General features: G+C 35.8%; 1 protein-coding gene across 2 annotated transcripts in view; it reads right to left on the bottom strand.

Annotated features, from left to right (window-relative positions):
* CNTNAP2 (contactin associated protein 2) overlaps positions 1–27,577 on the bottom strand; it is a 2,096,032-nt gene that overhangs the window by 1,151,215 nt on the left and 917,240 nt on the right. For both annotated transcript variants that reach the window (XM_061198858.1, XM_061198859.1), the window contains exons 6-8: positions 26,150–26,334; positions 20,450–20,593; positions 16,631–16,895 (exon numbers count right to left, since the gene is read on the bottom strand). In XM_061198858.1, coding sequence (XP_061054841.1) covers positions 16,631–16,895; positions 20,450–20,593; positions 26,150–26,334 — 594 coding nt within the window. The remainder of the gene's footprint in view (positions 1–16,630; positions 16,896–20,449; positions 20,594–26,149; positions 26,335–27,577) is intronic.

The raw sequence follows: 27,577 nt of genomic DNA, 5'->3' as shown, positions 1-27,577 counted from the left end.
ACAAGGAGTGCACAGTACTAATACTATAATAAGAGACAAATACACATATATGTATAGATTATAATAAAAGCTATAAAGGAAATAAGCAAAACTATATGGTAAAGAGTAATAAGTATTAAATTTAGACTCAGATATAAAAGATAATAAAAGGGTCAAGCTGGGATAGGAAAAACCTAAAGTACAAAGACCCTACAAATTTAAAGAACTTGACTATTCAAGCAATGTAAACATAGGGCAAGAAGGAAGAGCTGAGTTTGGAGAGGTAGGTAGAAGCCAGATCATGGGAGGTGTAATAAGCTATGGTAAGAAGTTAGGGTTGAACCCCATTGAAGGATTTCTTCTCAGGGAGTACCATGATCTGATTTTTAAATGATCTCCCTGGCTACTATGTGGATAACCAAGTAGATAGATAGATAGAAAGATAGATAGATAGATAGATAGATAGATAGATAGATAGATAGATAGATAGATAGATAGATAGAATAGATAATACATTATAGAGTGGGTTTATACACAGGGCACTCTGTTTATATCCTCAGTGCTTTAGCACATACTTGGTATCCAATGTGTATTAATGAATGAGTCAGGAAATAATGTGTGTGAGTATGTGAGATTGTGTGTGTGTGTATGTGCATCTATGTGTATGTATGTAGATAAGACTGAAATCACATACTTGAGTGGATTTTTATGGAAAACTGTGACTTTTCCCCTCTTTATAATTTCTCTATTTTATGATTCTCACAGAGTGGTATGTGAATTTTTTGTGTAGATCAAAGACTAGGGTAATAAAGGGACTTCTGGGGAGATAAAGGTAGCAAAGAGAAGACTGGCTTCTCTGCTCGTCCTCTGTGGAAGAGGAGGAGCATCCCAGCTGTCAACAGTCCCACAGCGAGAGGAAGCCCACTTAGGAGCTGATAACAGCAAGGAGGAACCCATGATGAGAAGGACAGACTTCTACACTGACTCCTCAGAGAAGGTGCCGGATACTTCCTCTGGCAGAGGAAGCTGAACGCTGGTGGGAGAAAGGTGTCCATTGCTCGCTCTCTTCCTTGCTGAATCCTACCTTCACTTATCCCTCTTTTGTCTCTCAGCTTATACCTCTAAGGAATACGTTTTGAAAACGAATAGATTCCAGTTAAGGCTCATTTCCACTCTAAAATTCTCTTTCTCTTACCTTTATTATAGTTCATTTTTTTTCTAACACTTGAATCTAATATTGACAGTCGATTATTTTGACCATGTAGATAAATGCCTACTGCCTAATGCCAAACTCACACATAGACACATAATTTATGTTTGTGCCTGCTACTGATAAAAATGAGAGGAACATGTTATAGTGAACAAAGCACTAGAGAGTACACATATTTAGAAAAATAGAGTTTAGAGCTTGTATAAAACAAGAGTACAAATAATAAAGCATGGTTTAGAATAGCACAGAAGAGTATTTGCTAGGAGAACAATCTCATTGTATGATTAGTTCTGACCATACTAGAGAAGAATCAACAATGTCTCTTCATTGTTTAGAAGTGCAAAAACTGCACAAAGAAAGCAAAAGTAAAATGGAAGGTGTCTAGGATTTTTTCAAAGCACATATATACTGGGAAAGGGGGAAAAAAAGGAGGAAGATCAAAACAGCATAGAGCAAAATGATAAAGAAAAGAAAAACTCTGAATGGTCCTAAAAGGAACCTCAGGAATCAGCTTAACTTATTTACTAGAGAAGACAACGAAAGTCCACACACGGAGGGGAGGTGAGCCTGGATTCCTCCCTTACGGGCACTGGGCTTTGGGAGTGTAACAGAAGAGACCTCTCAACTTGGGCACTATTGACATTTGGGGCCAAATACATCCTTGTTTGGCAGGGAGGAAGGTTTTTCCTGTATTTTATGGGATATTTAACAGTATCTTTGTCCTCCGTCCTCTGGATGCCAGGAGTGTATGCCCACGTGCGCGCACACACCCATCCCCCAATTTGTGACAACGAAAAATGTCTCCAGATATTGCCAAATAACCCCTGGAGTCAAAATCACACCCAGTTCAAAACCAGTGCTTTAGAAGTTCTGTCCCTTAAGATTTCTTCTCCCCACCTCCCTGTATTAATATCCATGGTTTCATTAAGGGGAAAATAGGGAACCAGAAGAGCTAGGAACTGTTATTATTATTATTATTTTTGGTAAATGCTCAAATGTGTGAGAAAAGGGAATGGAAGAAAGCAAGCACTTTAGAAAAGTTCAGGAAGAGCTATAATTCTGACTTTAATGTCACATCATCTTACTGATTAAATCTATTCTATTCTAAACCATTCAAACATGGCAAATGGAGACATTATAGCACTCAATTAGAAATAGAATTAGTGAATTTTAAGGTTTTTAACTTCATTAAAGATTGAAGTTTTTAAAGAGCATACACACTCCTACACACTCCTACACATTCACACACCTATCAGCTGCATTCATTACTGGAGATCCACTCATTCACAGCAACAGAGCTCACAATCTGTATTTTTTTTTTTTTCAAGAGTGATGCCCATTGGCTGTTCTATGTAATAAATTGCACTGTGCATTACAGAACTGCTCCAGGCAGCCAAAAATACATAAAGATATAGAACACCCTCTTTTTCAGTTTCCTAAGGGAAATATTTCTTATAGAGACTATCAAGGGTTTTATTTCCCTCATCAAGCTTTTAATGAACGAACCATTTGTTAGGTATGCCTATGGTGCTGATTATCCTGCATGAAATAGAATACATAGCTCTTTGGTTAGAAAAGGTTAGAAGTGTACCTGCCAATGCATCTACATGGACAATCCAGATTTCACGTTTTCCTCTATAGCATTGAATTATAAAGAATACAGGAAAGGGCTTCCCTGGTGGCGCAGTGGTTGAGAATCTGTCTGCCAATGCAGGGGACACGGGTTCGAGCCCTGGTCTGGGAAGATCCCACATGCCGCAGAGCAACTGGGCCCGTGAGCCACAACTACTGAGCCTGCGCGTCTGGAGCCTGTGCTCCGCAACAACAGAGGCCGCGATAGTGAGAGGCCCGCGCACCGCGATGAAGAGTGGCCCCTGCTCGCCGCAACTAGAGAAAGCCCTAGCACAGAAACGAAGACCCAACACAGCAAAAATAAATAAATAAATAAATTTATTAAAGAAAACAAAAAAAGAATACAGGAAAAGATAGAGAATTTGTTAGCTCTGTTCTTCCCATCATAGTGAATAAAGTGTGCTAGAAGGGCAGCAAGTATGCGCCATATGGTCCTATGTGAACCTAGGAAAAATAGGTGCCTGTTCTGGGATTGGGACGGAAGGAAGGTGGAGGTGCTATTTATTCCTCCATGTCATGTATAGTGTCTCCTGTGAAGTTACTCTGAAGTTTAGGTTTTATTAAGTTATCCAGTAGAGAAAGGGTTATTGACTGGAGTTACCAAATAGAAGTCAGAGACAACACAATTTGATCATCCAAGACATCATTTTCCTTGACAAAGAAAGTCAGACTAGGCTCCTACAACAAATGGAAAGTCGTTTTAAGTAAGTGTAGAACTGACTGGAGATCAGGGGCCTTAAGTAGAAGGTTGAAAAAACATCGATTTCCTTATTTTTCTTGGCATTATCATGTCAAATGCATTCCTAAGACTGAAGAATAAAGCTAAATTAATTTTAATCATGCACATTTCTACCTTTTTGTATTCTATGTGGAAATAATAAATACAAAGGGAATATGACTAATTTCAAGGTTTTACTTCATGTCACGCTCCTGAGAATACATTTTTCGGCAAATGCGTAGATATACTTTTATTTTATTCATCTAAGAGTTTACCCAGTACAGCTCTAGGCTTCAATACGCTAAAAACAACTCTTCCTGCTATAAAAGTATCACATCAAAATTCAGGTCCTCATCAATTTCACACACATTAGCCTCCTACAGTTAAGCAATTATTTCCTTGAGATACTTGCTACTCTCATTTCACAACTAATTTGGTTCATATAAATTGATGAAGACAACAGAATTATAAAGTTACATTTATAACATCTTGGTATCAGTTCATTAAAAAAATCAATCAACTGGATATTGGGAAACATGCCACGTATAAGATTGTGCTCAGCTCAGAGGTAGAAGTAAGAACAGGAATTCTGTCCTCTGAAAGCTTTAGGAGATTAAGCCTTTTCAACCAGGGTAGTCAAACATCTGAACTACATAATATACGATTTCAAAGTAGCGAAAACAATAACAGTGACTTAAAATTTTAGAAGGATTTGAGATCACCATGGGTTGAGTGTTCAGGCTTTTTGTGGAAAACACATGGGACTTCATCTTAAAAATTGAGGGCTTCATGGAAGATTTTCCAATGGGAATATGATGACACAGTGGAAGCACTCACTTTGGAATTTTCATCAGGAAGGGATGTATGGAGTGGACTTGTTGAGAGGTAGGAAGCAAAGAGAAGAACAAGGACACTGCCACTGCCCAAGTGTAGCTCCAACAAAAAAAGCAAAGATGAAAATATTGATCACCTATTCTCTGCCAAGTGTTGTGATCAATTCTAGGAATCCAGAGATGAGTGAGACGTGAGAGTGGAAGAGTTTACAATTTAAGATGGAACAAAGAGCGATTGTTATTATCCAAGATATGGGGTGCCATATATACCAGAGGATGGTAGATTATTCTCTGGGGTTTGAGAGAGGAAATGATACTAAGTTATTACTAAATGTTACGAAAACTGAATCTTGAAGGATGAGTAGGAGTTTTCTGGGGTAGCATTTAGAGGATGGGATTCTTGGCAGATAGTGGAAAGTAGTCAGAGTTTATGGTGTAGAGCAGGAAAAATGAGGCCAAATAACTCCAGCTGGGCTCAGTTTGGGCATACTCATGAAATTAGTCTGCTTAGAAATTAGGACTTATAGGTAATGGAGAAAATATCAAAGTATTTTCCTTGCATTTTAGAAATATAAACTTGGATAATGTGAGAGAGAGAAATGAGAAACAATAGGGAGAGTATGAAAAAGGCTCCTGGGAGAATCCCAATGAGACGTGATCAGGGCATCATTGGTATGAGGTGCTGCGTTCAACAAATATATCAGATGTGTCATACTCAACAATGCCTGATCCTCGGTGAATGAAAGCCAGTGTGTTGAATTAATATGAGAGGCTGTGTGGTAGAATGGCTAAAAGTGCTGACTTCAGACTCAGATATTTTCTGGACCCTTTTTCAAACTTTTCTAACTACTAGCTGGAGTGGTCTAGGTGAGTTATTCTATCTCTATGCCTCTGTTTCTTCATCTATGCAATGCAGATGATAATAGCCTTTATACTGAGGAGTTATTGAATTAAATGATTTAATACTTTGTGCACATTATCTTTGTTTAAACAGTGACTGAAATAGAGAAAGACCCCAATCAGTATTAGCCACTGGGAAATCTGGCTCCAGAGATATATGCTTATAACTGCTATGCCATACAAATAGGACAGTGATTGAAAAGGAACACTCATTCTGGCAAGTAAGATGGCCTTTATTATCTTTTTAAATGATGGCTTTTTGAACTAGGAAAAGGAACAGATGGAGAAAGCACTTCCAAAGAACTGGTGGCACTTGCTAAATCATTACGTGTGCCAGGCAAAGATGAAGAACAAAATTGGAATTTTCTAAAGGTTTTGAACTTGGATACTACAAGAATGATTTTACCATTGATATAAATTAGAAAGAAGGTTTCACAATTGTACCTAACTCACAAGTCAACTGAAGCCTTAAGCAAGTTAATTAATTGTGAAGGACTCAGCACAGTGACAGGCATGGTGTAAGCATTCAGTAGCCATTAGCGATCATCATAGTCATAACTGCAATCCCAGGAGTAGATGAGAGACACATCTGATGACCCTGGAGTCTCATTTCTTCCAGACTTTTAGTTCCATAGCAGAGCTGGATCGGCAGATCTGAGTCAGCACAGCAGAGAAGCAGACTGATATCAGCCACTGGGCTCCAGGGGGCCTCCCTTTTCTAATAAGGCAGCTTTTTTGGACTCCTTCCCCCATCATGACATGAAGCATTAAAAGTGAAGGCTCCTCTCTACTGGAATCTTGGCTATGGTGTCAGCCAACCATCTACACCCAGTCAAAGCTAAGAACTTGAGGCACTGTTTGTATCAGTACTTTACTACTTCTCTTATAGTTCTCCCCACGTCTCTCAATAAACTGTGTCATATCTGTATGCCAAGAAGCAACAGGCATTTGATGAAGAAGGGAGGTGGAGATTTGGTGTAGGTCTGCACAGGAATTGAAAGAGGCATTTCAGGTTGGGAGATGGTTGAAACTCATGTCCAAAGGGGTAGGCGATATTTACAGGCAATAGTGGTTTGTAGTCTAGACTCAAGTCAGCAATGTCAGGATTAAAGATAAAATAACAGGGAATTTGAATGAGGGGGAGGAAGACTGCTGGGAAATCAGAGGTGAGCAGTACTCCAGTATCCAGGCAGGGCACTGGCAGCATGGTGAAATGTCCAGGGGTAGCAAAATCTCAGCCTGTGGACAGAGGTTCAGCAATAGGGATTCGATCTCTGAAATGATCCCAGAAAGACTAGAGGTGCTAGAAGAATGACTGGCAGATTATCAGCATCTTTCAGAAAATATCAGATGCTAATAAGTGCTACAGCAAAGATCTAGACAGAACTTTACTTGTAAAAATTAGATCTTAAGGAGTGAGAGAGAAAAAGCAGTGGCTGGAGAAGAAAGAGGACTCAGAAATAACTGTAGGAATTCAGTTATCAAAATTAGGGTCTGTGCTTAGGTTAGAAAGGCCTCAGGGGAAATGTGTCAGAATAAAATAAATCGTAAAATTGAATTATGATCAAAGATTCGTCCATACACATAATTATTTCCTGATACAATGTTACCAAAGGTAATACTTTCTAAGCAGTATTGTGTGGCTTCCCAACAAATTTTCTTGTTAAGAGCTTTTATAAACAAAGGAAAGAGACTAAGAAATACTTGTGGTAAACATCTCAGAGAGCATCCAGAGGAATCATTCTTTAGGCTGATCTCAAATCAATTTCAGAGGTTCCCAAGTAGCTCTCCAAAATCAGCAGGAAACCTATCGCAAAGAGACTCATTTCCACAACTAATTATAATGAAGTCATAGATAACCCAATGAGCCTAAATTCTCATTGCTCAAATTGCTTAAATTCATCAAAGAAAAAAAAAGGAAGATGATAGTCAAATGGTACTATTTCACAGTCTGAATTTCCTGGTTAATTACCCAGGGTAATTCTCATCATGAGGGTTTGGGGGAGAGTTTCCAATCCAATGAGTTTGCATTATTTCAGATTATGAAGGTAAATCTCTGATTTTTCTATGCCAACACTATTTTTATTTTGTTAACTATTTAAAACAAAATTATATACTCAACGGTAAAAATATCTATGATGTGACAGTTAATTTCATGTGTCAACCTGACTTGGCCACAGGGTGCCCAGATGATTGGTTAAACATTATTCTGGTGTGTGTCTGTGAAGGTGTTTCTGGGTGAAAGTTACATTTGAATCTTAGCCTTAGTAAAGCAGACTGATCTCCCAAACGTGGGTGAGCCTCATCCAATATGCTGAAGGCCTGAATGGAACTAAAAGGCAGAGTAACAGGGAATTCCTTCTCTCTGCCTGATGGTCTTCAATCTGGGACACTGGTCTTTTCCTGCCTTCAGACTCAGGCTGAAACACTGGTGTTCCTTTGGTCTTAAGCCTGCCAGCTTTCAGATTAGATCTCATACCATCAGTTTTCCTGGTTCTCAGGCCGTTGGACTTGGAGTGAAATTACACCACGGGGTCTCCTGGGTCTCCAGCTTTTGACCTCTTGGCCTCCAGAATTGTATAAGCCCATCCTTTCTAACAAATCTCTTCCTCTCTCTATATACATCCTATTGGTTTTCACTGGAGAACCCTGACTAATACGGTTGACTTATCATCTATTATATAAATCTATATTGCTTAAATTTACCAATTACTCATCTGTCAGAGAAGTTTCAGTTCTTAAACTTATATGAAGCATAAAGATGAAGGGCCTCTCAGCAAAACTACTCTGCTCTGTGTCCTCACTTCTCTTGTTTTGGAAGCATATTCAATGCATCCATATATTAAGTTTGGGACTCCTGAGCTGTGTCCTTTGCTGGTCTTGCATAATTCATTTTTATTCTCATAGTTTGTAGTAGTGATGTCTGATTTTTTTCTCCTTGATTAGTTCATTTGTACAGTAAACTAAAGCTTTTAAAACATGACCCGGTCCCTAGTGGGAGTTTTTAACCTCCATTTTATCCACCTAAGTTTACTAAATTTCATCCTCTGCTTGCAACTTTTAAAAATTATTATAAACACACACAATCATGTTATATTCATCTTGCCTGAAAAAGGCAAGGAATATTTTAAAAGGCCCCCAAACCTTGTAGAAGCTAGAGTGGGTATGGTATCCTGCTGTGTGATTATAAATTAAAATGTCCCCTTTGCTTTCTAAAGAATAAGTCAATACATCATATCACAAAATGTTCCCCCCAGTCTCTTTTTTCTTTCATGTTGGAATATAATGCTTCTATTGATGTGGAAATGCACCAGCATGCAATGAAGTATAATTGAAGGTAGATTTCCACTCAGCTGGCATGATGATAGCACAGCCACTTTGGGAATTGAAATATAATAAAAAGTCAGTTAGGTGACACTACCCAGGAGCAACACACTGTTCACTCAGACGCTTTTTACTTGGTACCATGTGACTCTTACAGCAAGTCTATTTGTGAATTTGGGGGAATAAAATCAGCAATCTGTGTTGTAGGTATATCCAAGGTTATCTATATTTATATCTGCAGATCTGTATCTATAGCTCTATGTGCATCTCACTTTTGGCTGTTGCTAAACAAGAGGAGATATGCTATCCTAGCACACGTCTAGGCTCCTAATTAAAATGATCACGATGTTCCATGAATCAACCTTCCTCAGGCTCCATCTCCCCTAAGAATCCAAAGCCATGTTTTGTTTTCAGAATTGTAAAATGATGGATTTCTGAGTTTTCCTTGAACACTTTGGATATCTAGAAGACCATCAAAAAGTAAAAACTTCTAAAATCAATTTTTAGATACTTTTTTGGTAGAAGTATATGTAGACTATTTGGAAATAGAGAGATTTGTATCCATTGATTCACTATTAAGAGAGAAAAATAAAATCTGTTTTTCCCTGATAGCTAGCAACAGTTTTAAGGGAAAATGCCTTTATATATGAATTCATCTAGCTCCCCCTCCCGTCCTCCCTTCCTCCCTTTATTTATCCTGAAAAAAAAAAAAGGTTTAAAATTAGTTATGTATATTTTCAGATAAAAGCTCATAGACCCAACATAAAATGTTCCATTTGTTATGTAAATGACATTAAGGAAATTAAGTTGAAGCCCATTGTTTAAGGACACACTTTTAAAAAACTGATTTTATATATATGCTTCTGTTTAAGTAGGGAAACTAGACTTTTTAAATCGATATAACCTACTCTATGTAATTTCCATTCATAATGTTTTTAGGAATATCATTTCACCCTCAATTATTTATGCTTGGTGTTTGTTTTGGAAAATTTGGATATTATGGAAAATGTATTAAAAAATTAGTAATGGACTGATAACCTACCAATTAGAGATAATTAGTTAGCATTATCCAGATTTTATTTCATTCAGATCTCTTTTCTAACTATCTATATATTTATAATAATATTGGGGTCATAATCTATATAAATTTTTGTAAACACTTTTATTCACTATATTTTCCAATGGTATTAAATATTTTTGAGAAACATGATTTCTCATAACATAATAGTATTCCACATAAGCATATACTCTTTAAAATCACCTCTTCATTTAAAATATTTACTTGTTTTCAATTACTGTAAAACAAAGTACTTGACAAATGTGAAGTAATGCCTAAACATTACTTATTTTTTGAGTTACAGAAATTTAAGAAATCTAGAAAATTATCTGCAGTTTGAAATCATAGAGCTGAAAATCAATTCTCAATAAATAATTAAAACATAAAAAATAGTATTATAAACTAAACCAGTTTTTCTTATGTGAGGAAAAAGAAATCTCATGATGCAAGTTATCACTGAACTTTGAAATTGGTGTGAATTAATTATTTCAAATATTAATATATTAACTACATTTTCAAACGTTCATAAAATCAAGAGAGGAGATATCTTAACTGCTTAGGATAGACAGTGTCAGGAGTAGTCCCAGGGAAATAAATTTGCTGACACTGAACTGGGAACTTGCCAGTATCTGCCAGCAAGTTCCCCAGCTACACACAAAGCCAAGAAAATGTCTACTCCTTAGGCTATGGTCTGAATGTGTGTGTCCCCCAAAATTCACATGTTGAAATTTTAATGCCCAGTATGGTATTAGTAGGTGGGGCCTTTGGTAGGTGCTAGGTCATGAGGGTGGAGCCTTCATGAATGGGATTAGTGTTCTTAGAAAGAAGACCTCACAGGCTCCCTCACCCCTTCCACCATGTGAGGACACAGCAAGAAGTCTGCAGTCTGCAACCAGGAAGAGGACCCTCACCAGAGCTCAAACGGGCTGGCACCCTGATCTCAGGCTTCCAGCCTCCAGAACTTTGAGAAATAAGTGTGTGTATATGAGCCATGAAGTCTATGGTATTTTGTTATGGCAGCTTGATTGGACTAAGATAATTTCCCTTAAAGCACCCAAATGGAAGTTTATCAAAGGTTTACAAAGGAAATTGTACTACAAAACAGAAATAAAGAGAGACCCCGGAAAGATTCCTTTGGAGACAGAAATACAAAGATGATGTTTGCTGAGTACAGGTTTCTGAAGCAGTGTGGATGCTGAGAAGTCATTCTATAATTGAAGCAATGTCTACGTGAACAGAATGAGGAGGTTTGAATAATTCAGCTTAGCAAACAGTTGATTTAGGAGGAAGGCATATTCTGAATGGCTCTTCTAAAAGGCTTTGTTTACATGGATAGAAATTGATTTTTTTTTTCAATAGGTGAGAAAGGTCATTAACAGAAATCACTTTCCTTCCACCATATAAATGCTGAACCACATTTTATGACCTTACTGATATGGGCAGACAAAAATTTTAGAGTATGATTCTAAACATCTGTCTGTAATTTAGTGGCATAAAATTGAGGCAGTTTGCAATAAAAAACTTATTTCAAATGGTAGGCAGGTTTTTCTTTTGTGTGTGTGTGCTTTGTTTTCTTTTGTTTGGCTATGTATCAGACAGTAATACACATGGACATTTTTTTACTATTACAATATTATAATATTGTTCCTGGAAGATACATTTAGTATCCTAATATGGATTGATGGAGTACATACACTCCGGCAATTAGAACTTGAAAAAATTCCAACTCTTCAAATGAGAAGACCAATCTGTAGGTCAGTGTTTTCCTAATTATGGGTTGCAGCTTGTTTTTAGGTCATGAAATCGTTTAGTGGGTCATGGCGATTTTTTTTTAATGGAAAAGAAAAAAGTTTTAGAAAAGAAAACATCAAAATTATGAGAGCACATTAAAGCACAAGGTAAATTTTATTTCATAAAACTTTGTTTCAGTAGATATTGAGTATGCTATAAAATATTTTCTCACTGTTTTGATCAAAATCATTTGAACTTGGAGGATGTTATGCTAAATGAAATAGACAAAAAAAGACAAATACTGTATGACCTCACTTATATGTAGAATCTTAAAAGACTAGAAGTCATATAGAATCAAAGAGTAGAATGGTGGTTGCCAGGGGCTTGTTGAATATTGGTCAAAGAGTACCAACTTTCACAGTCAGGAGGTGAAAAAGTTCTAGGGTATCTAATGCACAGCATGGTGATTATAGTTGAGAATACTGCATAGTGTACTTAAATACAAAATAAAATAAGAGAGAGATCGTAAGTGTCCTCACCACACACACAAAAGATAACTATGTGAGGTGATACATGTATTAATTAACTTGTCGTAATCCTGTCACGATGTACATGTATATTAAAACATCACATTGTACATCTTTAAGAAAAATCACACTGTACAACCTAAATATATACAGTTTTAATTTGTCAATCACACCTCAATAAAGCTGGAAACAATTTAGGTGCACAAAATCATCTCTAGGTCCACCTTTCCCAGGGTAATGGATATGAAAGTTAAAATGAAAATTATTCTCAGAGTGAATAGATGTTATCCATTTGACCCTTTCAGCATTTTTTTTTCTTTTTAGCACTTATTCCTAGTTAAAGGTAATGCACAAATATATATTCACCAGTCAGTGACCTCTGTTCTAAATAGAAATAAATGTAGTGGAATGTTTTATGAAAGCTGATGTTGCAAGTTGGAAAATATTTTCACAGAGAGATAACCCACTCTGCAAATTCAAGGTTACTCAGAGTTTGACTAATTTTTACAAGTCATAGTCAATATCTAATGAGACTTAAAAATTAATCACAACTTAGAGGGAAAAAATGCGAGAGGGTGAATAATATATTGAATAGTCTCTAACTTATCGAATTTATTTTGAATTCATCACCAAAGAACAATATTTTCCAAGATGGCTTGGAAAATTCAAATTCATTTCAACCAAATGACTTACCTTCATCCTGGACTACAGAACTTATTATTTAGAAGTAGCACACACGTGTGTGTGTGTGTGAACAACAACATGTTATTAGTGTTTTCCTCTTCTAGATTTTCTGTTATCTCCTACATTTTTGCAACCAAGCTATTTCAAAAAAGAAGTAAAATAGGACTGTCATTCTTCAGTGCTCATGCTGTTGATAAGAATAGGGTAGATATAGTTCTCAGTGTATAAGACTTTCACCTCCAAGGTAAAGGAAACTGAAGATGATTCAAAGAGATGGAAAGATACCCCATGCTCTTGGACTGGAAGAATATTGTTAAAATGGCCAAACTACCCAAAGCAATCCACAGATTTAATGTGATCCCTATCAAATTAGCTATGACATTTTTTTCACAAAACTAGAACAATAATCCTAAAATTTATTTGGAAACACGAAAGGCCCAGAATTGCCAAAGCAATCCTGAGGGAAAAGAAAACAGCTGGGGGCATAATCCTTCCAGACTATACTACAAAGCTACAGTAATCAACACAGCATGGTATTGGCATAAAAACAGATATATAGATCAATGAAATAAACCCAAACACCTACAGTCAATTAATCTTTGACAACAGAGGCAAGAATGTACAATGGAGAAAAGACAGTCTCTTCAGCAAGTGGTGTTGGGAAATCTGGACAGCTGCATGTAAATCAATGAAGTTAGACTACTTCCTCACACCATACACAAAAATAAACTCAAAATGGCTTAAAGACTTAAATATAAGACAAGACACCATGAAACTCCTAGAAGAGAGCATAGGCAAAACATTCTCTGACATAAATCATAGCAATATTTTCTTAGATCAGTCTCCCAAGCCAAAAGAAATAAAAGCAAAAATAAACAAATGGGACCTAATCAAACATATCAGCTTTTGCACAGCAAAGGAAACCATAAACAAAATGAAAAGACAACGTAGGGACTGGGAGAAAATAACTGCAAATGATGCAACCAACAAGGGCTTAGTTTCCAAAATATATAAACAGCTCATACAACTCAATATCAAAAAAACAACCCAATCTAAAAATGGGCAGAAGATCTAAATAGACATTTTTCCAAAGAAGACATATAGAGGGCCAATAGGCACATGAAAAGATGCTCAACGTTTCTAATTATTAGAGAAATGCAAATCAAAACAACACCAGTCAGAATGGCCATCATCAAAAAGTCTGCAAATAATGAATGCTGGAGAGGGTGTGGAGAAAATGGAACCCTTCTACACTGTTGGTGGAAATGTAAATTGGTACAGCTACTATGGAAAACAGTCTTGGAGGTTCCTTAAAAGACTAAAATTTGAAGTACGATATGATCCAGCAATCCCACTTCTGGGCATTTATCCGGAAAAGACAAAAACTCTAATTCCAAAAGATACATGCACCCCAATGTTCATTGCAGCACTATTTACAATAGCTAAGTCATGGAAGCAACCTAAGTGTCCATTGATAGATGAATGGATAAAGAAGATGTGGTACATATATAAAATGGAATATTACTCATTCATAAAAAAGAATGAAATGATGCCATTTGCAGCAACATGGATGAACCTAGAGATGATCATACTAAGTGAAGTAAGTCAGAGAAAAGACAAATATCATATGATATCACTTATATGTGGAATCTAAAAAATAATAAAATGAACTTATTTACCAAACATAAATAGACTCACAGACATAGAAAATAAAATTATGGTTACCAAAAGGGAAAGGGAGGGGAGGGATAAATTAGGAGTATGGGATTAACAGACACACAATACTACACATAAAATAGTTAAACAGTAAGGATTAACTGTATAGCACAGGGAACTATATCCAATATCTTGTAACAACCTATAATGGGAAAAGAATCTAAAAAAGAATCTATATTTGAATCACTTTCTTGTACACCTGAAGCTAACCCAGTATTGTAAATCAACTATACTTCAACAATAAATGAATAGGGTATATATAATACAGAACGATTTCCCTTTGTTAAACCAAATATTAGTGTCCTCCATGTATGGGAAAAAATGGAAATCCTTGAAACATAAATACTTTCTTTGGACTATATAAGAGTGAGACTATATAAAATTTTGGATTTCACATCTGTTCTCCTTAATTTGCACAGATTCTTAGCTAAATTGACAAAAACGTCTGAAGTCTACTTTTATCATATTTAAGCAAATCTATTAAGGTAAATTAGTTATTGCATATTGGATTCCTTTGTTCTTTCATATTTTAATAAACACAGTTTAAAATAGATGAGAGTATCTTGGAGTCCTAAATTAGACCAAATTAAATTAGTAAATGTCTATTAATCACTATGTTTAAGATCCTATTCTTTTAATTATAATGGTTCCTGTTATGTGGAAAACCACCAAGAGGTCGGGTTTGCTCAGTGAATGCCAGGAGGGAGGCCTTCATCCTTATATTTTTATGTGTTTAAGCATTAGAAAAGAATCATTAAACATAACAGAATCTAGTGGGGAATTTCTCAACTGTGGTAAATATTTGTATGTGTATTTGTTTTATGTGTTATTCTGGTCTCTCCAGATAATTTCTATTTGCTCTAAATCTCCCCAGGTGGATTTATACTGGGAAGTAGTGATAAAATATGGTGATCAATCATTTTGACTCTGAACATTCAGGGAAAAAGCAAAACTAACAACATAAGAACAGAAATAGTAAACATCTAGGTATTTCACAATAGCTTTTGATTTCCATAATTCAGAGACATCTGTGACATAATGATTCCTGTCTTCCTTGAGTCCTTTTCAGTATAGTCCACAGAGCCAGGCCATACAGAAACACACAGCCTACTGTATGAAAAGACACCTATCCTTGAGCAGGAGATATTCTGTGTTCAAGGAGCCAGAGTGCTGAATTCAAACATTCCTGGAGCACCTCTTACGTTACAGGTGCTGCTCTATATGCAGGGGCGTGGCCTCTGCTTTCAAGGAGCTGATAGCATAGAAGAGAAATGAGATGGACCAAATCATACAACATGTTAGCAACTGTGTCAGGTGTGTGCATATGGTGTCACGAGTGAATACGGAATATTTAGAAACCAGAGTCCACAGTCATACAGTTGAGCCTTCTCTTATGAACTTCCTCTCTCAGTATTTGGTACATCTGTAAGGGGCTCAGGAAACATTCTTTTTCCTTCTGTCTTCCATTTCTAAATAGTTCTTTACTTAAAATAAGTACTTACTTAAAACACCTATTGCAGGAAACATCTAGAGAAATTTGGTGATTTTTTTTTTTATTATTTATCAGTCCCATATCATACATTATTCTCTTTGTTTATGACATCTCACTTGGCAATCTCAGTTTTCTTTGCACCATCATAATCAAGGAATATTCCAAGGTCGCCAAGTTTGTTCAAATAACAGCAATATTACCTAAGTCTCAGTTTATCACACCACTACCATGTCAAGTTTAAAAATTACTCTGCTTAGCCAGGCCAGTCTGCCCTCAGTCGATACATATCTCTTGTCATTCCTCTTTGTACTCACCCCCCCTTTTTTTCTGACACGTTGTGCAATAGCAAGATCACTTTGAGCTTTTGATTCAAGCAGTAGAATATACCTTTAAAGTCATAATTAAATCAACAGTCTTATTACTAATAGTAAAAGGTATTTGAATGCCCATAAAGTCAAAAGATAAACTACTCTTTCTTATGTTAATCAAATAAACATTCTTTGTTTTTAAACATATAACATTAACTTAGAGGAGTATCCACGGCTCTATTCAAAATGAACTAGCATTTGCAAAAAAAAAAAAAAAATGGAAGATTTCAGTCCTCTGAGACAGTCTCAACCAACTTTCCTCCTTGCCCACCCTCACCATCTCAGCGAGGTTCTGTTTCCCTCATTCAATCCGCACTCAGGGCAGCCAAGAGAGTACCTCAAAAGTCTGATTCCAAACATAATCACGAGCATGTGACACCAACACAGCAACAACAGAACTTCAGCTGCGGAAATCACGATAGCAGTTTCAGGAGCGAACATTGAATAGATTTCACTGACCTGAGGAAATATCTATTTGGCTCATCTTGGTCTGCGTGATGTTGATGTGAACGCTGACTTTGCTGTCAGTGAGGTCAATCTCCACGTTGCCCAGATTATCCGCAAAATGACTGAAAAGCAGGAGACCATTGGGGTTCCAAGTCCTGAACTGGAAACTAACTGAAAACAGGTCCTGGTGAAGCCGTCCGGGCACCTCCAGGTAACTGGTAGCATTGAAAAAGACAGGTACCGTGTAGGGCTCCACGCATGCGAAACTCAAATTTCCCTGGAAAACAGAAGGGCATGCTTTAAGGAAAATGTAGAATAAAATAAGCATCCATGGAAGACAGTAGACAAAGCGACAGTTTTACAAATTTCAAAGCAGAACTTGAGCCTGTGTGAAATTCTCATGTGCAGCCGTGTGACACGGATGCAGCAATTGGATACCTTGGCATGTCCTTCCTGCTATAGCGAACAGGGTACGGCAGTTGGCTATCAAGTTGAGGGATTCATACAAGCACCATCCATCATGGAATTGAGGGAATGACAGCCTGATGTGATGGGCTGACTATGGAATGGATGTGTCCCTGTGTGGTGGTCTTGGGTGTGGACCACTGGACCTTCAGAAGACAGCAAAGAGCTGCTTTTCCCTCCCCCACTACTGATGCTGCATCAGCCAGGGAGGGAATGCCTTTGTCCTCTTTTGGATGGCCTTGGTCAAGTGTTTATTAATATATAAATCTGGTCTCAGTGGGAACTATGATCATTTGGTTGCTATTTATTAAATTATTATGGGGCAAATACTCTTGGGTTTTATCTCAATACCTAATATATATGAATTAATATTAACTATTTAGCATCAATATGATTGTGATTATTTCAGATTATTTTGTTATTCAACTCAAAGTCTCATTTAAATTCCCATGAGGGACTTCCCTGGTGGTGCAGCGGTTAAGAATCCGCCTGCCAATGCAGGGGACACGGGTTCCATCCCTGGTCCGGGAAGATCCCACATGCTGCGGAGCAACTAAGCCCATGCGCCACAACTACTGAGCCTGCGCTCTAGAGCCTGTGAGCCACAACTACTGAGCCTGTGTGCCACAACTACTGAAGCCCGTGCGCCTACAGCCCGTGCTCTGCAACAAGAGAAGCCACCGCAATGAGAAGCCCACGCACTGCAATGCAGAGTAGCCCCTGCTCGCCGCAACTAGAGAAAGCCCGCGAGCAGCAGCAAAGACCCAACGAAGCCAAAAATAAGATAAATAAGTAAATAAATTTATAAAATAAATAAATTCCCATGAAGTGTGCATATATAACACATTAATGTTTGTGGAAACAGTGACATGAATGTACAAGAGGAAAAGAAAACTTGCAATAATTAAAGCTTCCTCCTTCCCCTTCACACTCCCTCTATTTGTTATAAGGAAATTTGATTTATTATTCAAATACATTGAATTTTATATTATAGTGTCTAAGTACCTTCCTTTTAAAGATATGAAAATCTACATATTCTTCCATCTTTTTTTAACCCACCATATCTTGAGGAATATGATTTGGAGACATTTTCACTTCAATTTTTGTTTGTTTGTTTAACACCACCACATATTTGTCCCTAGATGCATAGCTCTTCCACTTTAGTACATTAAGCTAGGCTGTCTCTCTGAATTAATATTCAAATTAAATTTGTGCTGTGACTTCACAGATGATTATTTTTAAATGCTTACTTTTCCCGATGAAAAGAACTGGTTGTGCATAATAACTGAGATGTCATAAATGACTGCATGCCTGTGCTATGGGGATTGTCTCCCTGCAAAGTTAAAGGTATTTTCTGAGTAATGGTGCTGACTCTGGATCCACCGTATAATGAGGAAATGGGTATGTATATGGAGAGGGGTGCAGGATGAGTGCTGAGTCAATTCCACTGAAATATCAGCACCTGACATCTTTGAAAGCAAATTTCCTACGTAAATATTTGCCTTTGTAGAGCTGCTTGCAAATGTCCAACTTGCCTCTATACTGCCTAAACTTTTAATACATAGGTATATTTTTGTTTAAAAGCCTTTTTTATGTCTGCTCAGTCTATTTTAACAAACATAATTATAGATAATTCATGCTTTTCTAAATGTCTTCGTTATTCAAGTTAAAATAGCATTTATAAGCACAATATATTTTGTGGTTAAAGCTGATTTTGGAATGAGTCTCCGGAGTGCAATTCTCTGTAGTTTGGGTACCTAATTAATACATTTGAGGACCAACTGGGAGGTCTGGGCAGAAATAACACTTTACTTCTTAAAGGTGTAAATAATGGAAAAGGTATTATGATGATTTGGATTCTGTACCCTTCTATCTTAAGTAACAATTTCTGAGGAAACAAAAGGACTCTGATGCCATTTTATCCAAAATTTAAAATAGCCTATGTATAAATACTGCTCTAGATAAGAAATAACACAGCATGGAAAGAGACCATGACCTCAGGGGTCGGATACTGTGAATCCACAATCTATGTTTATTGGAAAGTTATTTTTCCAGTTTAAATCTCAGTTTTCATCTACAAAATGTTTATGACAATATCTCCCTTGTAGTATTGTTCTTAGATTACCATAAATGTAACAGGTCTTGTACAGTGCCTTTTGCCTGTACATGGAGCTATTATTATTTTTCTCTACAGTCAATATATCTTATGAGAAAATTTCACCAAAGTTCAATTTTTAACTATTAGTATAAATTCATCATTATTTTTAAGAAAGATAATTAGTAAAGAAAAATTTTGCATTGAATTATTATTTTATAGTTTCTTATATCCAACCTGAACTCTTGGTTATTCATTCAGCATTTCCATTTGTCCAATAATTTTATGAAAACCCTAGACTCAAGTTTGGGGTAACAAGACCAGAGTCTTTTAGAGCATAGCACAAATACTCATTATATCATCCACTCCCACTGGCTCCCAAATATATGGATCTCTGGATTCCCAGGCTCTTCTCAATTACATTTTGGGATTAAAGAAACTCCTGCTTTTGCAGAGCCATAAGGAACTCACATACCAGATTTTTAAGTTGATATCTTGTAGTGATCCTATATGGTGTCGTAGGAACGCAAGTGTGCTAGCATGTTCTTTGATTTCTACTCTCCTTCTTGAAATAGTTAAACCTGGAAACACTCACACCAGAGTCAGAGAAGACCACTGTGAGCTTCTGGGTCACAGATTTCACTATCTAATCTAATCAATCTTTATTTAATTGCATAATATTTGGTATGTTTAGCTTTGACAAGAAGTTTATTTCTTTACATATTTGAGTGAATTAACTTTGGAAACATGGAAGTAAATATAATAAAGTTCCTGGTTTTAAAACTTTTAAAATATTGAATTACATCATAATCAAGAAATGCAGAGCTATATATGATGTGAAATTTGGAAACATGAGGCTGCCGATTTAAGGGCTGCTGAACAGCTGGGATGAAGTATGCCTGTTCCTCTGCCATGGGGAATCCAGAAACACTGGGGCTGAAATTCTGGGCCCCATCTGAATCAAACTTATTGTCTATTTCTGTTCCTCTGCCATGGGGAATCCAGAAACACTGGGGCGGAAATTCTGGGCCCCATCTGAATCAAACTTATTGTCTATTTCTGGTTAATTTAACTCAAAAACTGGTATCTATTCTCAGAGTAAATTCAATATCTCCATATCTTCAGGTAACTCTAAAGTTAGTTTTATATGGTTGAACCCACCACAAGCCTGATGATAAATGCTATGATGCTGTTGTTTATTAACAGTCCAGACACAATAAAATTTCTTTGATTTTTCTATGAACCAATATTTTGGGGGTGAAAAACCTTACCACATTTGAGGGCTCTAGTTTCTTCCTTCTTGCGAGATCAGTTATGTTGACGCCATTGTAGTTAATGTTTTCCATGCAGCCTTTGAAATTTTTTCTACTGCTGGAACTTGGCTTACCGGAGAAAGGTATGCCTCCAAAGGTTATCTTTGAAAAAAAAAGACAAAATGTCAACATTCACACTGTATTCGAGTTAAAAAAAATAAATAAAAACATTTACAATAAATTAGACAAAACTACTAATAGATCCAAGGTCAGTTATCTTTACCTCGACCAATATATACAGACATTTTTTTCTGCCTCCAAAGTCTGTTGCATATTAAATTATGTTGTTATTGAAGTATATGCTAATTGTCATTAATTCTGAAAATTAGATTATAACTTGAACAAGAAAATAGCAACAACCTCTAGCATTTTAATACCCAGAAGACAGTTTATCAATTTTCCTGGGACTGTTTTAAAAGATTTTACACAGCAAATATCTTTTATTAAGTAATATTAAGAATACATTTTTATGCTTATCATTCAAAGACATACTATCAATAAATGCTTCTAGCCATTATGAAATAACCAGCATTAATATGTTAAGTTTATAAAACTTCAGCCAAAAGCAAGGAAAATTGTATTCAGCCTATTTAGACATTATAGTCTAATGACCATTAGAGTAAAAAATTCATTGGTCTTATTGTGAATGCAGAAAATAGTTCCAAAAGTCTAACTGCAACATTGATTAGGAACATCTTCAGATTTGGGGGCTATAATTTGAGAAGTACAGGTTTAAAGATATTATAGGTCTCCTGGGTCTAAGGAACAAGGTCAATGCTCCTTCCTGTGATTCTTAAGCAATCATTTCCTATAAAAAAAGAGTATATATTTTTCTACATATTTTTGATCAAATTATAGTACTAAATATCAATTTCATATAATACAAAATTATACTTAATTATGTATTGCCAATGACATGTACTGCTAATAAAGAATTAGTAGTGAATGAATTTATTAATCATAGCTGTAATATCAAGATATATAATCCAGATATATTTCTCTTAATTATTATTAAATTACCAATTTTTCTTACAAAGTTTTGAAAATGAAAGACAGACTTCAATGTCAAGACTTCATATTTTATATATAAAGCAGAGATCTTTGGGTTTTAGAAGACACAAATTATGCTTCTGTTATTTATGTTTTGGCATTTTATATTTACTTTTTAATTTTAAAAAAATTTAAATTTTTAAAATTATTTTAAACCATTTTTTAATTTTTAATGTACAATGTTGTTAGTTTCAGGTGTATAGCAAAGTGATTTAGTTATACACATATATATATTCTTTCTCAGATTCTTTTCCATTATTAGTTATTACAAGATATAGAATATAGTTCCCTGTGCTCTACAGTAGGTCCTTGTTGTTTATCTATTTTATATATAGTAGTGTGTATATGCATTTTAAACGCTTAACTGGTTTTAGGGAAAAAGCACAAATTAATGATGGTTTATGAGACAGTATAAAAAACCAAAAAACCTCACTTAAAATAAAATTAAATGTATTAATACCAGTTAGCTGTATATATATCATTTACCTTAGATTTTAAACACGGGAAGAAAAGAGAAAAACTAAGAATAAATACATAAAAAATAATCAGGAAACTACAAAATGAATAATAGAGAGTATTCTAAAATAGATTAGGAAAATATTTTCAAGTGGCATTGAACTGAACTTATTAGGTGCTATATACATGTAATTAATAACAAAGGTAAGAATTAATAATAGTTTAATGGAGTGTTGTATTTCTCATCTAAAATTCATTTTATCAATTTTATCAATTTCTGCTCCAGTAATAAAATCTTCCAGGCTTAATGACATGCAGCATCACATATTGAATAATATTACTAAATGCTAGTTAAAAGTATTGTTTTATTCCTTCTCTGTGTGCATAGTTTCTTTAGGGGGAGGACTCTCATTTTCCTTCTGGATGATGATTCACACACTCCTTATGGTTTCTCTGTTTTTGACAACCCTTGGCTCATGTTCTACCTTATAGAAGGTACCCTGGTGAAGCATCACAGGCTCAATTTACCAGATTCCTTACAATTAAGAGATGTGGGTTCAAATCCCAATTCCTAATGTAACTCATCATTTGATATTAGGTGCTCACTACTTGTTTCTTGTTATGTATTCTCATCAATAAAAGGAAACACGTTCTGATATTGTAATCATTCTCATGGTAAAAAAAACTGTTGTAGTTGTTAGATTAATAATCTGATATTGCTATGACTCACACAATTGCCTTATGAATGGCACTGCCATTCAATGACAATGTTGACTCTAAAAAAGAATTGCACTGACCATTTTGTTAGCTACCAAGAGTTTCCAAAGGGTGGCAGAGACTGCTAGAGACCTCTGAGTGTCCTTTCTCCCACCTTCTTTAAGAAAAAAACATTGCTTTTCAGCTAGGCACATGCTCCCCAGACAATACACGGCATTTACCAACCTCTTTGCACAAGTTTTGGTCTCATGAGATTTAAGTGGAAGGGTTGTGTGTGACTCCAAGAACTATAATTAAAGGGATGAGGGGGGCACAGTCTTCTTCACTCCCTTCCTTTGCACTGTCTGGAATGCAAAATGGAATGTGAGTAACTATCTTGGAGTGATTTGCAGAGGGGATGGGGTAGCAGCAGGATAAAAGTAGACTGTGGTCTTGATGACCATGATGCTGCCATTTGAGCCCAGGGCTACCTGCCCGCAGGCTCCTTTTATGTGAAAGGAATAAACATGTATCTGTTATGTTCAGTCTTATTAATTATAACTGATATATGTGGTGATTTCTATTACTTCCTGTTGTCTCCTCACAGAACCCTATGAGCAATGTGCTATTATATTCACTTGATAGAAAGGGAATGTGATTTCACCACTGTCACACAACCAGTTAGGGGCAAAAAGGGATTCAAACCCAGGATTATGGCTCCAATTTGAGCTCATGCAGTTGATTCTCTACAAAATCCCAACCGGTTTCTAAAATCCTAGCCCAGTTCTGCAGTGGACAAGGGGGAGGCATTCTTCTACTTTCCAAGCAGAGCCGTATGGCAAAGGCAAGGGCATAACATCCAAAGTGGGCGTATCTTGGCATTTGGATAAAGAAGGGAGAGAAGCCAGGACAAACACCAGTCTGCTGTCCTGCCCTGTGTTGTCACTGGCTGGAGGAGGAAGAATGAAGTGAACTGCCTCTGTACACCCTTGCACGCTTCTCAGGTCACCATGTAGCTACAGCTTGACTGCAACGGTGATTGGCTCACTTTTAAGAGGCTACAGAGAGGTCAGTGAGGTGAACGGTTAAGGCTTCTCCCCCCTAGAAATGCCCACATTGAGTTATGTCAAAGGAACAAACTTGTCTTCTATTGCTTCTTTCATGATGTATCAATATATCCCCGGGAATGAGGCTAGGTATTATTTAATTAACCGCTGGCAGTGGTGTGCTGGATCCTGCCAATACTGGCTCATGAGAACTGACTGTTAGAGTCATTGTTAAAAATTAAATTATATAAGCTTTAAATTCAATACATTACATTAAACAAAAAATTAATAACTACTCAGAACTCATGTCTACATTTTCCTATCATGTATGCTCTTGAGGTTATTTATGTTTATTTTGTCTACATGATGGAAATATTGAATAATGGTGTATTATTATTGGTAATACAATAATTACCAAAAATAATACACCATAATTGTTATAATGGTGTATTATTATTGGTATTACAATAATTACCAATAATAATTACCATTATTGGTAATGGTGTATTACCAATAAATATTTTTGGTCTTTGTTCCCAGTTCCTGGCACAGAGCTCCTAAAATCCTTGCAATTTCCTGAGTAATAGGTGTGTCTTTTGTTAGTCATAATGAGCCCTTTTGTGCAAGGAGATGTGTGCAAAAACACTGAGAGACCGATTCTACTATAGTCCCTAATTTTCTTTAAACAAATAAGCCAAGAGAATCCCTTTATATTCAGGTAAACATGTCGAGATATAAAGGTAGGCCCAACCATTTTCACTGCAGCTTTTGCCAATAACTGCAGGATCTGAGGAAAGTAATCAGGTAGTAGCTCTACAAAGAGAAATATGTTGAGTCTCTCCTGATTCTTTCTAGTAAATTAAAATTTTTTTCCTGTGTCTCTCTAACAAATATGTCTCAGGCATTTTAGTCTACAGGTGAGGTTCTCAAACATGGTATTCTATCTAGAGGGACTTCGAAGTGTTGATGAAACTGCTGACCCCATAGAAAGCATTGTGTGAGCATGAATATTCATAGATTTCATTGCAAACTCAAAGGGTCTATAACCCCAAATTTTTAATTCTGTTTTTTGAAAATTGGAATTGTGTTTGCCCATTACTAATGTTCCAGGATTTCTTCACCTCTTCTATGGTACTTCAAAGTTTATTAATGGAGAATGAATAATTCATCTTTAAATTCTCTCCTACAGTAGGAGATAAGCCACATAAGTCAAGATTCATATTAATTTACAGAAGATAGAAATTTTGGGGATTTTCACATTCTTTCCCTTTCAACAATCATTTTTACTTTAAAGAGATGTCTGGAGGAGTAATTATTTCCTGATAACCTTAGATATATTTTAATGTTAATAAAGTCTCTATATCAAAGTTTATATGGCATATTCTAATCTAAATTTCTATTTAGAAATATATGTAATGTATTTATATTACAGAAAATTTAGAAACTATTTAAACATATAAAGAAAATAACATAGTTGTAAATCCTGACTTTTTCACTTACTACTTTATGGTAAGCACATTCTATGTTCTAAAAGATTTATGTATGGATATCAGTAACATACATATATGTATATGTATATATCTGCAATCTCAAAACTGGGGGCCAAGGCACATGGAGATGGCACAGCAAACTCATAGGGGTGCCCCAGTGATGAACATCTTCTTACAGAACTTTTATCCCTATTTATGATTAACATTTTTGATGGACATTTTAAGGTTGAACTGCTCTCCAAATAATTAAACTTGATATGCCTACCAGTATATTATGAGAATATATATTTTTTACTGCACCAATATGATCATTGATTATTTTTTAATCTTTGATCATTTGGAAGGTAAAAAAATATTTTTATTTATGGACAATCTCTTTAAAATATTCTATATTTTTATTTCTTTTATGACAATGATATCTGAGAAAACAGAACTTGTCAAAAGAACTATCTACAGACAGGAATGTATAAATGACTTAACATATACCAGAACTCAGGATTTCTTATTCAATATTTTGTAATAAATATTAGACAATCCTATGTACATAATATACTGTACATCATCAAGAACAGGCGATTTGTGTTATAATTAACTACCAAAGAAAAGATTACAACTTAAATTTATTCTGGTTTTGTTAAATGGCCCTGATACCATGATAAATGGTCCTTCTCTTTAAATATATCAGTATGTTATTTTGGTACCAAGTTTTTAAAAATGTTTTAAGAACTCATTATGAATAATTTAGAAATAAATAAAACGACATATTAACAAATTAGGTTGTGAAGTTGTAAGTTAAGTTTTCTTTGGAGGATAAAATGAAAATGGTATAGGAAGGTATATGATTAACAATAATAAAACAAGACAGTAGGAAACTGAGGCAGCCACTTGATGCATTCCAACTTATACATCCTCAAATTTACCTCATAGTCCAAATCCAGGTAGTCGAACTCCCCATTGGTGCGGAAGTGCTGCGTGCTTCTGTCCAGCGTGAGGTTGATGCTCCGGCCCTGGCGCTCAATGACCACAGAGTGCCAGTGGTGATCATCCAGCAGACTTCCTGTCGTCACGGACGTGTGGCCATATATGGGGCCAAGCTGGTTGCTTCCTGAGTCACGTGAGTGGAAAAGAAACAAGGCAAAGCCATCACGACTCTATGTCGAAGTAGACCTTTCATCTACAACACCAAGGGTGGACGTTTCACTAAAGCTCTGTCTATTGAAGTTAACATGGGAAAACCAACATGTAACTACACTTAAAAACAGATGTATGTTCAAACTACATAAAAGCTATTAAAGATGGAAGAAAGTCTGCTCCCTTAAAAAACATGAGCTTTTTTTTTTTTCTTTTCAATTACTGTACCATGAATTCTGCTAAATTTGGTAGATTCTTTATAAAGTCTGAAACAAGAACTGATCATATGGCCTCACAAAAAAGATCATTACCATGTCATTGGAAAGCAGTTTGCGTAGAGTTTTATTGACTAGAATTTATGACAGCCATGGAAACACATCCACTTAAATATCCGCTGTCACTCTTTAATGCTGTTACCTATGGGCTCTGGGGCCAGAGCTCTGGGGCCAGAGCGCCTGGATTCTGATGCTGGTTCCACCATTGGCTTGCTCCATGATCCTGGCCAAGGTTGACAGTTCTCTGGGCCTCTCTTTCCTCACATGTAAAAAGGGAAGAATAATAGTACCTGCTTTACAAGGTTGCTGTAAGGATTAAATTAATTAGTACAAGCAAAGAACTTATACACTTCCTGACATATAGTGAACATTCATTAAATGTTACCTGTTATTTTTTTATTATTATTGTTCTTGTTATTATTTTTGGTCAAGAAAACACGGCATGACAATTTTCAGGTTTTTTTTTTTTTTTTCTGATTCCAAAAGCCATAATCAGTATAATATTTAATGTCATGGAAAGTTTACTCAAGTTATACTTTAAAATAAAAAACTGCAGCATTAATCCAGTTTTGAAATAAGATCTCCATAGCAACAAGACTATAAATAAGAGTGGAAGGTTGTGAGAATCTGAAATGTTTACTAAGGTCATCTCTGGAGGCTGTTTACATATTTTTTACCATTTTTTATTTTGTCTAATCAAGCATTGCTTTTGATGGTCAGGCAAAGCTAAATGCTATAAAAATACAATATTGCTTCAGAATAAATAGCATAATAGAAATCAGAGAAACACACAATTGACTGAAGAATTAAATTATTTTCATTTTTTCACATTTAGGATGCTAATATGCCTATACCTGACATTTTCTATGGATTTCCTAGATGAAATTTCTTTCCTTTTGGTGATGAAATCAAATGTTGCCCTGTGATTCTGATTATGATTGT

This window comes from Eubalaena glacialis, chromosome 8 (genome assembly GCF_028564815.1).
Source record: "Eubalaena glacialis isolate mEubGla1 chromosome 8, mEubGla1.1.hap2.+ XY, whole genome shotgun sequence".
In the NCBI taxonomy this organism is placed as follows: Eukaryota; Metazoa; Chordata; class Mammalia; order Artiodactyla; family Balaenidae; genus Eubalaena; species Eubalaena glacialis.
This window is presented reverse-complemented; position numbering and strand designations above follow the sequence as displayed.